Here is a 14493-nt window from a genome sequence, read left to right on the forward strand (position 1 = left end):
AGAAGCTGCCCCCAAACCCCCACCCCAAAGAAAACCACCCACCAGTTGCTCTGGACTACAAAAACCCCCCTTCCTCAAAACAATAGCAACTCCAGATTGCCTAGGGACGGGTGGGAGGAAAAGAACCACCACAAAGCCCATGTTGCCCAGAAGCCCAAACTCCAGCACTCTCAACCCCCCACTCCCCCCAAAAAAACCCCTCCTCCTCCTCTCTTTATGTCAGCCCCGAACCCGCCAGGATGGACGACAAAGCCCATGTTTCCCTTCCCGCCCGTCGGCGGGGGGGGGGGGGGTAGCCGCCAGAGGAGGGCGACTCCGCTAGGCCCGGCCGCGCACCATGGGCTTTGGAGTCGTGGTGGTAGTTGACGAGCGGGCGAAGGCCCCGTTTTTTTTTTTTCTCTCTCTCTCTCTTCCTTCCTTCCTTCCTTCCCGGCCTGCCTCACCTGTCGGCGGGCTGTTCGGCGCCTGGCGAGGCCGAGGCCGGGGCCGTGGAGGCAGCCGGGGCCGCCAAGCGGGAGGGCCTCCGGACCGGGCCTCCTGACTCCAGCGAAGCCCCCAACGCCGTCCCAGGGCCCGTCCCCGTCCCCGCCGGCCTGCCGCCTTCCATGTTGGACGCGCCGCTTCCGCCGAGCAGGAGGGGCCGCTTCAGCCGCCGACGCCTGGCCGGGCAGGGCCTCCTCCGCCCCGGCCGCCCCGATGCCGACAAGCGGGGGAAATGGGTGGGTGGGTGCAAAGGGGCTCGCGGGGCCCAGGCTGGGGGATGCAAAAGGGGGGGTGGGTGGGTGTGCAAAGCTGGGGTGGGGGGGTGGAATGGAGAAGTGGGGGTATGCAAAGGTTGGGGCCAGTGGAAAAGGGTGTGGGTGTGCAAAGCTGGGGGGAATGGAGAAGGGTGGGTGGGCGTGCAAAAGCTGGGGAAAGGAAGGGTGTCTGCAAAGCTGGAAGAGAATGGGGAATGGAGAAGTGGGGGTGTGCAAAGCTTGGGGCCAAGGGAGAAGGGTGTGCAAAGCTAGGGAATGGAAGCGTGGGTGTGCAAAGCTGGGAAAAAGGAGAAGTGTGCCTGGGAGTGCGAGGCTGGGGGATGGAAGGGTGGCTGGGAGTGCAAAGCTTGGGGCCAAGGGAGAAGGGCTGGGTGTGCAAAGTTAGAGAGTGGAAGTGTCCCTGGGCAAAGCTCTGGGTGGGGGGGAATGGAGAAGGGTGGGTGGGCGTGCAAAAGCTGTGGAAAGGAAGGGTGTCTGCAAAGCTGGGGGGGGGGAAATGGGGAATGGAGAAGTGGGGGTGTGCAAAGCTTGGGGCCAAGGGAGAAGAGGTGGGTGTGCAAAGTTAGGGAGTGGAAGTGTGCCTGTGCAAAGCTGGGGAAGCACAAGTGCGAGGAGCCTAGGTGTGCAAGGCCGGGGAATGGAAAAGGTGTGCGAGGCAGGGGGGGGAAGAAGTGTGTGCTGAAAACGGGGACCAATGGAGGGGTGGGTGGGTGGGTGTGCAAAGCTGGGGAAGAAGTGCAAGTGTGAATGTGCAGAGCTGGGGAAGAAGTGCAGGGGCATGGGTATGCAAGGTTGGGGAATGGAAAAAGGGTGCGGGTGTGCAAGGCTGGAGAAGTGTGAGCCTGAGTGTGCAAAACTGGGGCCAACAGAGGTGTGTGTGGGTGTGCCAAGCTGGGGGAATGGAAGCGTGCCTGTGCAAAGCTAAGGAGAAGTGCGAAGAGCGTAGGCGTGCAAAGCTATGACAGGTTGTGCAAAGCAGGAGAATGGGAAAGCGGGTGTGCCAAAGGAGAAGTGCTAGTGTGGGAATGGACAAGTGTTGGTGTTGTGGTGTAATGCTTATATTCCCATTCTTACTAGGCAAAGGAGTCTGTCTCATGAGGGACTCCACATCCCATGTGCCTTCCTCTCATTGAGGTCATCCCCATGCTTTTACGGTAGCTGTAGTCGGGCCAATGATGGCTTCAATGGGATATCGGATCCCTTTGCAGCTTTGCATTTCAAACGTGGCTTCCAAATCCGGTGGATTTCAATTCCCATCATCCCCAGCCAGGAATTAAGGGCAACGGTGCAAGGAATGCCCATCATGGACATTTCCCACCCTGAACTCAGCAAATCCACAAGACTGATGCCCTCTTCTCTCCCCCCTCCCACCTTTGTAACTTGAAGGAAAGAAATCAGGAAAAAAAAATTAAATATTTGATTTTTATTTCATAATGAATTAAGCCAGTCGTGTTTTCTTTCTTTTTAGAAAAAAAAAAAAGCATTTTCACCAAGTTATATACTTTCCCCCCCAAACAACATTAAATTCTCTACAGATCCGAGATCCAATGCCTTGAGTGCTGGCAACATAAATCGGTGAGATTCAGGTAATGAAAAAGACAAAGGCATTTTAAATTACCACTTTAGTTTAACTTCCTTTCCCCAAAGAGTTGACAGCTGTAGTGTTTTATTTTAAAAAACAAACAAATGTGTCTCAATTTATTCGTCCCAGTCCAAAGGAAACGGGTATTTCTTGTGGATTTACCACCACAAAGCACAAAGATTTAGAGTAGCAAGGGGAAAAAAAATGAGATATCTTATAACTTGCAAGCAAACAAATGACGGTTATGTTTGAATCTGGGTAGCTTTTCAGTTTTCTGCTCTGGCGTTTAAAATAGAATAATGAGTTAAGTCTGAGTTTCTTGTGATACAAGTTACATATTTCATTTCTCCTACTCACTTCCCTTTAGCAAAGTACCCTCTGATAGGTGCGATAAAATGTAGGAGAGCATCACCAAAGAATGAAATTTTAGAGGACAAACATGAAAAAAGAAAATTCGTGCGCTAGCTAGCTGAAAGTACTAAGTATTTTAGTCTATCCCTGAAGAAATAGTGCAAATTTCTTAGTATACAATTTTATTCTATTAATGTGCTCCATTTTTACTCTTATACTGAAAATATACTATTCCTAAAATATTCCAATGTCCTCTAAAACTAAGAAATTTATAATTATTTTGGAGTTTGACTTTATCCTTTAGAATCGTATTATTTACACTTTACAGAAAAGACTTCCATATCCTTAATTTACACATCGATCCTATAATTTCCGCCTTATATTTTGCAGATCAAAACTTACACATAAAGTAATTTACATACGGTAACCCCTTACCCCCCCTTCCAAATACTTTTTAAAATAAATCATGTTAGCTACAAACAGTCCTTGTAAATCCTATGTTTCGCTTGTTCTGAAATGACCAAAACAGCTTTAAAAGTTTATATCCTAAGCAAAATATGTATTAAAAGATCAATTGTGCTGATTTTACAAGTGCTCGTTAAGTTACGTTTTAAAAAGATTCCTGAAAGGAACAAATCATAAAATTTGACAAAAAGACCAACACAATGACCAAAAAAAGGAGGAAAAAACAAACAAACCCTACCCTGCAAATTTTAAATGTAGGGAATCGGACAACTTAGCACACTCCGGATATCCTACACAATCTTGTTGCTACTAGCGGTGTTATCTAGGGCTAATAGCAATCGAAGTGCAAAGCAACAGGAGGAAGATTCCAAATTGTTTTACTCCTGGATTTTAAGTTTCTTCAGTGCATAAACGTTCTGCAAATCGTTTTAATGTATTTCAGGAAAGGCTAACCCATTACAGAATGTCAGTCACGCAGATATGGCCACACGCGCGCACAAGCACCACCTCCCTTCATTTTCCCAAAAATTAAATGTTAAATCTGCTCTGTAGATAAGGCCATCGCTTAACAGGCACACGTTTTCAGGACAGTTTCCCGTTCTTGGTAGCTCGCAGTTGTGGATGCCGTCACCTTAGGCGTTAAAAAATGGCGTTTGATCGGAAATTTACGCGGTGTCGTAAATGTCTTAGCAGCCGGTCTGGCTTTAAACTCTCCTCTCCGAGGGCCACATCTAGAAGGATGAGTCCAGAAGGATCACGTTGACCCAGACTTTACACAGAGAGGCAGCTGAGCCTGAGCGAGGTAACAGCCTGGTGACGGACAAGGAAATCGTGCTAGTCCCCAAAACGGTGATTAGTACTGAAATTAACTATATATTTGGATGCTCCAAAGTAAACGGCAACAAAACAACGCTTTAGGACAGTTGGGAGAGCATGTTCCCAGGCAAAAGGTTTCCGAAGGCACGTAAAATCCACTTTTAAAAAGCTCTCCCGGGTTCAAATCCTCTCCGCAGGGGACAAGCGTTTCCGAAGAAGCTTCAGATAAGGCATTTTAGTTTTCCTTCTCTCTGTCCTGCACGTCGGAATAAAGCACCGCTTTTGTGACGAGAGGTTTCGGGAGAGAAAGAGCCAAGCTTCTCTCTCTCTCTCTCTCTCTCTCCTTCAAAAGTGAGTTTGCACATGCGACATCATCTGGGAGGAAGAGGAGGAGGAGGAGGAGGAAGGCGAGGAGGAATTGGACAATTTGGGGTTGCTCGTGATTTGCAATTCTTCCAGCCGCTTCATGTAATCATCCCGCAGGGCTAGAAGTTCCATGTAACGCTGCTCCACTGGGTTAGGCTGCTAAACGAAGCGAAAAGGTCTTAAAATACAGAGTTTGGCCCCCAAAACAAAACTCTTGAGTCATACGAGATGGAAGAGTGAACGGGGTACAAATTAAGATTGTGTTGATTGAATTTTTTTTAAAGTATAAGACTTCGCTAGACCTCTTTGCTTTCCTGTCCTTTAAGGGTTTATCCAGTATGCATTTTCTCCTCCCACCCTGAAGGAGGAGAAGCATAAAGGGGGCATAAAGAATTCACCTACCCTAAAAGGCTTAATGCTCCTATCCAGTAGTTCAAACATTGTGGGTCGCCTGTAAGATTTGTATGGCCTTAGCCCAGTCATGGCGAACCTTTTCGGCACTGAGTGCCCAAACCGGAACATGCGGGCATGTGTGTGCACTGGAGTGCTGGAAACCCGAAGACCAGCTGGCCAGCGCACTCATGTCTATTTTTTGGCCATTTTGGGGGCCATTTTCAGGCGCTCCAGTGCCCATGAAGACCAGCTGGCCAGCACACATGTACGTGCCAGAAACCAGAAGAGGACCTGGGAACGGCGCATGTGCCATTGGTGGCACGCATGCCAGGTGGCACGTATGCCAGAGGGGGCACGTGCCTAGGTGGCACACATGCCATAGGTGGCTCTGCGTGCCACCTCTGGCATGCGTGCCATAGGTTCGCCATCACGGCCTTAGCCTAAAGCAAGTATCGTACTCTGGTTTTCTCCAGTAATAGAAATAGAAATAGAAATGAATAGAGTAGAGTAGAATAGAGAATATAGGATAGGAGAGAATAGAGAATATAGGAGAGAAAATAGAATAACTTTGTCACTTCGAATGTACACTAAGCGGCATACATTAAAATGAAATTTCGTTGCATGCAGCTCTCAAAGGGTCACCACCTCCTATATACGCTACATAAGTGTATACATACAACTTTGTTGCTTGTATCCTTACGATTTATATCGATTGTTTCCTAGTATGATTTGACTGCTTATTTGTACCCTATGACTATCATTAAGTGTTGGACCTTATGATTCTTGACGAATGAATCTTTTCTTTTTATATACACTGAGAGCATATGCACCAAAGACAAATTCCTTGTGTGTCCAATCACACTTGGCCAATAAAGATACTTTCTTTTTTTTTCTTTCTTTCTTTCTCTTTCTTTCTTTCTTTCTTTCTTTCTTTCTTTCTTTCTTTCTTTCTTTCTTTCTTTCTTTCTTTCTTTCTTTTTCTTTCTTTCTTCTTTCTTTCTTTTTCTATCTATCTATCTATCTATCTATCTATCTATCTATCTATCTATCTATCTATCTATCATCTTTCGGTGCATAATGCTCCTCTCCTTTCCTCCTGCACATGGGCCATTTACCCAGCATCTTCCCTCCTGTCCACCTGCAAACTCTTCAACTATCTGGTAAATGCCCCTTGCCTGTTCACAGGGAGACTCTTAATTAAATAAAAAAACAACAACTGAAAAAATAGTGCCTTGACAAACCAGAACTGAAACTCATTTCGAAAGTGAAAGCAAGCAGTCCGGAGGTAGATTTTCTTGCAGCCTTTTCATGAATCTCAGTTGAAGAAAAGTGGAAGCATTTTGCTTTCGTGTACTTAGCTGCCAAGAGCTTGACAAGCCCCCCATAGTGCCCAGGGTCTCTATCTATCTACCTATCTATCTATCTATCTATCTATCTATCTATCTATCTATCTATCTATCATCTATCTATCTATCATCCATCCATCCATCCATCCATCTATCTAATCTATCATCTATCTATCTTCTACCTATCTATCACGACAGAATAAATAAAAGCCAATTTCTTGCTCCTCATCCCTTTCAAAGCTGCTCCTTTTTGAGTCCCGCAAACATCTTCAGAACAAACATTTAAGCAAAGAGGAGACAGATGCCGTCCTTCCTTCTCGAGGCTGGCTTTCTGGCAACGGCCTCTGAAGGCCCACTGCAGGAAAGAAACAGCGGACTCTTTGTTCCGGTGGCTTCTTTTCAAAAGCTGCACTTGTCGAGCCGAGCGACTGTTTTCTCCTTCGGCTCTCAGCTCGGCTGCCAAATTTCGAGGATAACGAGAAACGCCATGCCTGGGCCATCTTTTTTTCCGCCGAGCAGATCCGCTTTCAAAAAGATGTTACCCACCGAGCCACAAAAATGAGGGAAGAGAAACCTTAAGGAAACCCTGGAGTTTGATAGTGAAGTAAAAACTTGGCTTTTGCTATACAAGTAGTCCTTGTGATAGGTGCTCAGCAACCTTTTGGAAATAACATGGACCTTGAAAAAAGCTACTTATGACCCCGATCCTAAGATCTGAAGGCCAAGGGCCCTTGTAGTCAAGTAATCGCGATTTACATTTTTGCTGGAAATGGGCATTTTTGGTTCCAACAAAAAAACTTCTCAAGTGTTTGGTGGTTGCTTAATGCCCCAATGGTGATTTTTTTTCCCCAAGAGGCAACTGGATTTTCTTGGTTTTTCTCTGAAGACATTTCACTTCTCACCCAAGAAGCTTCTTCAGCTCTGAGAGAAGCTGAAGGAGCTTCAGAGAGAAGCTGAGGAAGCTTCTTGGGTGAGAAGCGAAACCTCTTCAGAGAAAAACCAAGAAAATGCAGTTGCCTCTTGAAATAAAAAGCATCTTTGGGATAACCATGACTCGGGTGACGGAGAATCTCCATAGACATTAATGCCCCAATATTTACTAAACGACTGCCTCCCAAAAAAGGTCATAAATAGGAAACGGTCACAAGGATGGGGTGCATTTTCAACTGTTGATTCTGATCATTAGAAATGCAGCCAGGCGAGATAGAGAATAGTGGAACGGAGAGAACGGGATGATGTGACTTGGCATACGACAGTTTTATAAGTGTATGTTTGATTAAAAAAAAGATTATATAGATCCATGCTGTGTTTCTTTTTGAGCTGTGGTGGCACAGTGGTTAAGAGTGCAGTACTGCAGGCTACTTCTGCTGACGGCCTGCAGTTTGGCAGTTCGAATTTCACCAGGCTCAAGGTTGACTCAGCCTTCCATCCTTCTGAGGTGGGTAAAATGAGGACCCAGATTGTTGGGGGCAAGAGGCTGACTCTGTAAACAGCTTAGAATGGGCTGTAAAGCACTGTGAAGCGGTATATAAGTCTAAGTGCTATTGCTATCTTCCTTCCTTCTCTCCCTCCCTCCCTCCCTGTGGTTAGACTGCAGTATTTCAGACTAACTCTGCCCACTGCCAGGAGTTCAATCCTGACTGGCTCAAGGTTGACTCAACCTTCCATCCTTCTGAGGTGGGTAAAATGAGGACCCAGATTGTTGGAGGGGCAAAATGCTGACTCTGTAAACCGCTCAGAGAGGGCTGGAAAGCACTGTGAAGCGGTATACAAGTCTAAATGCTATTGCTGTTAAAGTAAGTTGAGATGCTTTACCTGCTGCCTAATCCGTGGATTCCATCGAATGTAGTAATTCACCCAGAGCTCCAAGTGGCGCATGCTTGCGACTGGGTAAAGGGCCCTGTTCAATTCTTTCGTATAAAAGGGGTTGGTATATTTTGACTTGGCGCTATTGATCAAGGACCAGAGAGACAGGGATTTCTCGCTCAGTTTCTGCAAGCAAAGAGACAAACACAAGAATCAGATTCAGCAAAAACTGTAATCCATAAGTAGTAATATATACAGGTAGTCCTCAAGTTACAACCACAATCGCTGCAGTTGTTAAATTAGAAACACGGTCATTAAATGATTCCTTCCTTCCTTCCTTCCTTCCTTCCTTCCTCCCTCCCTCCCTCCCTCCCTCCCTCCCTCCCTCCCTCCCTCCCTCCCTCCTTTCTGTTAGAATGTAGTATTGGCAGGAATTCAATCCTTACCAGCTCAAGGTTGACTCAGCCTTCCATTCTCCTAAAGTTGGTAAAATGAGGACCCCGATTGTTGGGGGCAAGAGACTCACTCTGTAAAGCGCTTAGAGTGGGCTGTAAAAAGCACTGTAAAGCGGTATATAAGTCTAAGAGCTATTGCTATCAAGACACATTAACTCACCTCTTTCTCTCTGACGGAGTCGCAGCTGTACAAAAACGTACCAAAGCGGCAACTGTACAAATGATCCAGAATAGTAATCAAAAATTGTTCGTTGAATTCGAAAGCTGTGGGAAACTAGCCAAAAAAAAAAAAAAAAAAAAAGGCGAAGTTTAGGATAAGATACAAAGGGCAGGCAGTCCTCAAGATATGACCACAATGGACCCCGAAATTTCTGTTGCTGAGTGAAACATTGGTTAAGTGAGGGTTGCCCCATTTTATGATTTTTCTCGCCACCGTTGTTAAATGTGGTTGTTAAGTTAGTCACACGGTTATATAATGACATAATTCCCAGCTGGTCATTAGAAATACTTATGGGAATATTAGAAATTAAAACTTTGATCAAAATCAGGGTCCTTGGTGACTGGCTGGCATTGACAATTACATTTGCAGGGTCCCATACATCTTGCTTTGTGGTGTTGCGTCCCCAAACAGTGCCTGGATCCCAGGCCAGCAGACGCACAACGCATAACTTTATAACGAATGAAGAAATGATAGCAAAGCCAATGTCTACGGAGTTTCTCAGTCATTCAGGCTGTGGTTGTCCCAAAGGTGCTTTTTAAAGAGGCAGCTGGACTTTCTGGTTTTTCTTTGAAGACGTTTTGTTTCTCTTCCAAGAAACTTCTTCAGCTCTGAGAGAAGCTGAAGAAGCTTCTGAGAGAAGCTGAAGAAGCATCTTGGATGAGGAGCGAAACGTCTTCAGAGAAAAACCAGAAAGTTCAGCTGCCTCTTTAAAAAGCACCTTTGGGATATAGCAAAGCCAGTTAAATCTTCCACCTTCCAACGCAGCTTACTTGCTTGGACATTTGCCAGACGCAGTCGATGAATTGGAGGAAGATGGGGGACCGATCTGCGTCCGCGTGGTTTTTGTCTCCGTGACCGATTCTCTGGAGCGAAAAAAAGAAGAAAAAAAATGAGAACAGCGCTCATCAAACAAGTCAGGTTTGCTTTAGAAGGAGCAAACTCTTTCACAAAAGTTTTGGGAACAAGCTGACCTTCCTTATACAAAATGAAGTAAAGAAGAAGAAAAAAACCCAGCTGAATTAGACCGAGTTTTTTTTCTCCAAATATAACAATTCAATTCTAATTAAGCTGGTTTTAAAAGTTATTTATGAGGCATGTTACTTTTGGAAGTTTGTAGTATATGGCAAAGAGTCTTAAAATGTAAGCGGCAACAGCAAACGTACATTTTAAAAGCTTCCCAGGATTTTATAAAATAGGGGTATCCAATCCTTGACAACTCTACGATTTCTGGACTTCAACTCCCAGAATTCCTCAGCCAGCAGGAGGATTGAAGTGCTTTTTTTCAAAAGGCAACTGGACTTTGTTTTGGAAAAACAAATTGTTTTGCATATTTGTTTTTTTCTGGGAGAAGAAAAAAAACCACCTTTGGAAAAACAAAGACCACCAACACAGGAGCATCAGACTTGGGTCTGTAACTGTATCCCGCTTTTCAAGTCTCAAAGCAATGTTGGCATTTAACAGATTAACAGAATCAGAAGGGAACTTGTAGGTCATCTAGTCCAACCCCCTGCCTACACCATTTCTGACCGATGGCAGCCCAGTCTCTTCTTGAAAGCTCCCAGTGATGAAGCTCCCACAACTTCTGAAGTTCTATGGGTTGATTGTTCTCAATAGCTGCGTTATCTTCAAACAGGTTTCTTTTATTAAATTTATTAATATTTATTAAATAACTGCATTATCAGGCAATTGGCAACTATGCTAACTGCATGGACACCACAGCCTTGTGGGTGTATTGGGATTTAAGCGAAACTGGTTTAACCAGGACTCCTTGTTTTGGTTCTCACCGATGCGAACTTATGTCCAAAGCTTATCCACTCCTTTTCCACCAAGACCTCGAAGCCCACGATAGTTCGGTAGTAGCTGTCCAACATCAACATGGCCAGAGAGGTGAGCTGGGCGGTGCGGTCCCAACCGTCGCTGCAATGCACCAAGACAGAACTCTTTCCGGAAGACACTTTATCAGCGACTTGGATGGCGCCCGTTAAAACCAGCTGGCAAGGAAGCAGAAAATGAAACTTGAGATGGGGTGGGGTTAGGACTCTTACCTCCTGCTATTATGAGCCGCGGTGGCGCAGTGGTTAGAGTGCAGTACTGCAGGCTACTTCTGCTGACTGCTGGCTGACTGCAATTTGGCAGTTCGAATCTCTCCAGGATCAAGGTTGACTCAGCCTTTCATCCTTCTGAGTTCAGTAAAATGAGGACCAAAATTGTTGGGGGCAAGAGGCTTACTCTGTAAACCGCTTAGAGAGGGCTGTAAAGCACTGTGAAGCAGTACATAAGTCCTATTGCTATTTTCCTTCCTTCCTTCCTTCCTTCCTTCCTTCCTTCCTTCCTTCCTTCCTTCCTTCCTTCCTTCCTTCCTTCCTTCCTTCCTTCCTCCCTCCCTCCCTCCCTCCCTCCCCTTCCCTTCCCTTCCCCATGCATCCATATCAGCTTAAGGTTGACTCAGCCTTCCATCCTTCCGAGGTGGATAAAATGAGGACCCAGATTGTTGGGGGCAAGAGGCTGACTCTGTAAACCGCTTAGAGGGGGCTGTAAAAGCACTATAAAGTGGTATATAACTCTAAGTGGTATAGCTACTTTCCTTCCTTGCTCCCTTCCCTTCTCCATCCATCCATCCATCCATCCATCCATCCACCCATCCATCCATCCATCCCAGCTTAAGGTTGACTCAGCCTTCCATCCTTCCGAGGTGGGTAAAATGAGGATCCAGATTGTTGGGGGCAAGAGGCTGACTCTGTAAACTGCTTAGAGAGAGGGTTGGGAAGCACTGTAAAGCGGTATATAAGTCTAAGTGCTGTTGCTATTTTAATTCAAGAGCTTGGACCCCCATGGCATCCAGACTGTGCTGCTCAGCCCAGCAACCCTCCTCACTGTACCTTGATATGTTCCAGCCAGTGGGTGGACTCCAAGCTTGACAGCCAATGAGACTCTTCCACGTGGGGGTAGACGATGTCTTTCAGCTTTTTCAACGATTCCCGCATGACGTGAATGTTATGGATATCCAGGAAAAGCAGTTCGGCATCTGGATACGCGTCTTCATTTTCGTATCCGCCACCGGTTGCCTTGGATCAAAGAGGAAGGGAGCGTTTAATTTCCTTCACGCGACCACCGCCGTCGTCATCACATACCGGTGTTTTCACCGAAAATAAGACTATTAATTTTTGCTCCGAAAGACGCATTAGGTGTCAACTCTGAAGCCAACCTGACGGAGGCCATCTTGGAGGCTTCAGCGTTGCCATGATGGTGATGAGGAGGTGGGGAGAGGAGAATAGATAGCTGGGATTTTGTAGCCAAATCAAAATAGTTTCTCCTGGGAACCAAGGACATTCCCACAGGTGGCTAAAGAGGGGAGGAGTGAAGTTACCAAGCAACCGGACAGCACCTTGATTGGACCATGTGACTGACTGACTGGGGAAAGGGGGAGGGGGAACTTTTACTTTTAATTAGGTGAAGACTGCAGGAACCTTTAGAGTCGGTTTTCACCAGTCCGTGCCAATATGATATATTCAATAAAACTGTTGTTTGAGGAATCTACCTGCCCCGGAGTTCTGTTTGCTATGGATGTATTACTTGGAACCCTGACATTAGGGCTTATTTTCAGGGAAATACGGTACTAAAATGTGTCCATCTGGCTGACGCCCTTAACGGGGGCTTATTTTTGGGGTAGGGCATACATTACGAGCATCCTGAAAAATCACTCTAGGGTTTATTTTCTGGTGGGGTCTTATTTTCAAGGAAACAGGGGCATTCCCAACACAACTGTTAATTCAAGGTTGACTCAGCCTTCCATCCTTTCGAGGTAGGTAAAATGAGGACCCGGACTGTGGGGGCAATAAGCTGACTTATTTTTTAACACCGCTTAGGGAGGGCCAAAAGCCCTACTAAGCAGGTATATACAAAAAAATAAAATAAAATAAAATATGAAGGCTATTGCTTAACGCATTGTAAGCCGCCTGAGTCTCCGGAGAAAGGGCGGCATATAAATCAAACCAATAAATAAATTAATTAATTAACTAACTAACTAACTAACTGGTGGGCTCGCACAAACACCGAGGAGTTATGTAAAATCACCTTCCAAGCCCAGGGAAGGGGGGAAAAAAAATCACCACTCAGTTCTGATTAGAACGCAAGTATCGTCTTTGTGGGCCCCAATGGATCAATTTGTATGGAAACTGATTTATATTAATATGAAACTTGTGTTTTCATATAGGGAGTCCTCGACTTACAACCATTCCTTTAGTGACTGAAATTGCAGCAGCAGTGGAAAAAAAAAGGAGTTTATGACTGGTCCTTGCACTTACGACTGTGGCCGCATCGCCACAAGTCCTGCAATCAAAATTTGGGTGCTTGCCAACCGGCGTGTATTTATGACGGTTGCAGCATCTTGGGGTTACATGGTCGCTATTTGTGATCTTCCCAGACTTTCTAACAGAGCAATGTGTGCGGTGAAACATGATCGTTTCTCCAGCGAGCACTGATTTAATCCCTGCCTCAGGCTCCCCTAATCCCACTAGGGATCCAGGCTCCCCTAATCAAATATTTTTTAAGTTTAAATGTCAATATGGTTATTTTTCTTTGCCAAATAAGACTTAATGCATTAAGTAAACGGCATTAACAAGAAAATGAAGAGTTTTCATAACCCTCGTCGACCAATCTAGCTGCTAAAACTGCTCCATGGGGCCAGAGAATACAAAACAGGAAATATGTATCTGTATGAAATTCCAAAAACGCTAAGCAGGACTTCCAAGTTATTTTTCCAAGTAAAACTTCAATCAGCCAAGTTACTTTATGACTTTGGGCATGTCCCTCTCTCTTAGCTCACCTGCCTCACAGGGTTGTTGTTGTGTGGAAAATAAGAGGAGGAGGAGGGAAGCGTAATTAGGTGTGTTTATTACTTACAAAGTAATAAAGATGGGATTTTTTTTTAAATTAGGTGAGAGTAAATGTTTCTGGCTCTCCAAAGAATACCAAACATGTGGTGCACAGAAGCCGATGTACGCGGCCTCTCTGGAGTAAAGCGAGACAGTTAATTTTAGCTATGGAAGGGACTGAGTAATCCTCGGGTGTGGCTCGAGAAACAACAAAGCAAAAGGGAATAAGCAGGAGGGAAGGAATGCAGCCACTAGACTTTTCATAAACAACTGGGGAAAAAAATGTATCTGCATTTCCCTCCCTGCATTTTAGCTTACAAGCATTGAACTTCGAGTTTTAAGTCAAGATGACTTTTGAAAGGAAGAAAACTTTCATAAAGAGAAAGAAAAAAATAGAAAGCTTTTATAAAGAGGTTATTTTCTAGGCCCAGTCTTGGATATGGTAAACAATATATACCAGAGGTGGGTTTCAGCAGGTTCTGACCAGTTCTGCAGAACCGGTAGTGGAAATTTTGAGTTCGGAGAACCGGTAAATGCCACCTCTGACTGGCACCGCCCCCAACTATTCTCTACTTCCCAAGTCCCAACTGATCAGGAGGAAATGGGGATTTTACAGTATCCATCCCCTGGAGTGGTGATTTTGCGGTAACCTACCTCTGGAGTGAGGAGGGAATGGAGATTTTGCAGTATCCTTTCCCTGCCACACCACCAAGCTCACAGAACCGGTAGTAAAAATTTTTGAATCCCACCACTGATACACATGGAGTGCATATGCACACCTCAGTATAGTTTTTAAGTCAAATTTTCTCCTATTCCTTGAGAATGGGCAGGAATAGTTTGCTTCAAAAGTCTACTTCTTTAAAGAATGAATTTGATTAATGTTTTTATTCTTCGTGAGGCTGCAAAAAACATTTTTTTAAAAAAAGCCAGCATTTAGCAATGGGGAGGGAGCCATGCTGGCTAATTAATCGGGGGATGATTTTTTTTCCCGGTGACTTTATTGAAAAGTTTAGTCACTTGGAATTTACTGTGAATGTAAACAAGGTGGAGCTATTTCAACT

General features: G+C 45.1%; 2 protein-coding genes and 1 long non-coding RNA gene across 10 annotated transcripts in view; 1 reads left to right on the top strand and 2 right to left on the bottom strand.

The window, feature by feature from the left end:
* MTMR1 (myotubularin related protein 1) overlaps positions 1–680 on the bottom strand; it is a 37744-nt gene extending 37064 nt beyond the window's left edge. For 4 of the 5 annotated variants that reach the window (XM_070951967.1, XM_070951965.1, XM_070951966.1 and 1 more), the window contains exon 1: positions 444–680. In XM_070951967.1, the coding sequence (XP_070808068.1) occupies positions 444–607 (164 nt within the window). In that variant the 5' untranslated portion in view covers positions 608–680. The remainder of the gene's footprint in view (positions 1–443) is intronic. The other variant, XM_070951968.1, reaches the window with a different exon arrangement.
* On the top strand, positions 580–2192 carry LOC139322760 (uncharacterized). Its single transcript, XR_011600872.1, has 2 exons — positions 580–719; positions 1836–2192. It is a non-coding gene; the product is annotated as an uncharacterized lncRNA (long non-coding RNA).
* MTM1 (myotubularin 1) overlaps positions 2167–14493 on the bottom strand; it is a 28189-nt gene continuing 15862 nt past the window's right edge. For 3 of the 4 annotated variants that reach the window (XM_070951969.1, XM_070951970.1, XM_070951971.1), the window contains exons 10-15: positions 11438–11623; positions 10343–10549; positions 9329–9421; positions 8499–8612; positions 7893–8069; positions 2167–4497 (exon numbers count right to left, since the gene is read on the bottom strand). In XM_070951969.1, the coding sequence (XP_070808070.1) occupies positions 4318–4497; positions 7893–8069; positions 8499–8612; positions 9329–9421; positions 10343–10549; positions 11438–11623 (957 nt within the window). In that variant the 3' untranslated portion in view covers positions 2167–4317. The remainder of the gene's footprint in view (positions 4498–7892; positions 8070–8498; positions 8613–9328; positions 9422–10342; positions 10550–11437; positions 11624–14493) is intronic. The other variant, XM_070951973.1, reaches the window with a different exon arrangement.

The sequence above is a fragment of the Pituophis catenifer genome, unplaced genomic scaffold (assembly GCF_029215685.1).
Source record: "Pituophis catenifer annectens isolate HBS135680 unplaced genomic scaffold, rPitCat1.0.hap2 SCAF_11, whole genome shotgun sequence".
Lineage (NCBI taxonomy): Eukaryota > Metazoa > Chordata > Lepidosauria > Squamata > Colubridae > Pituophis > Pituophis catenifer.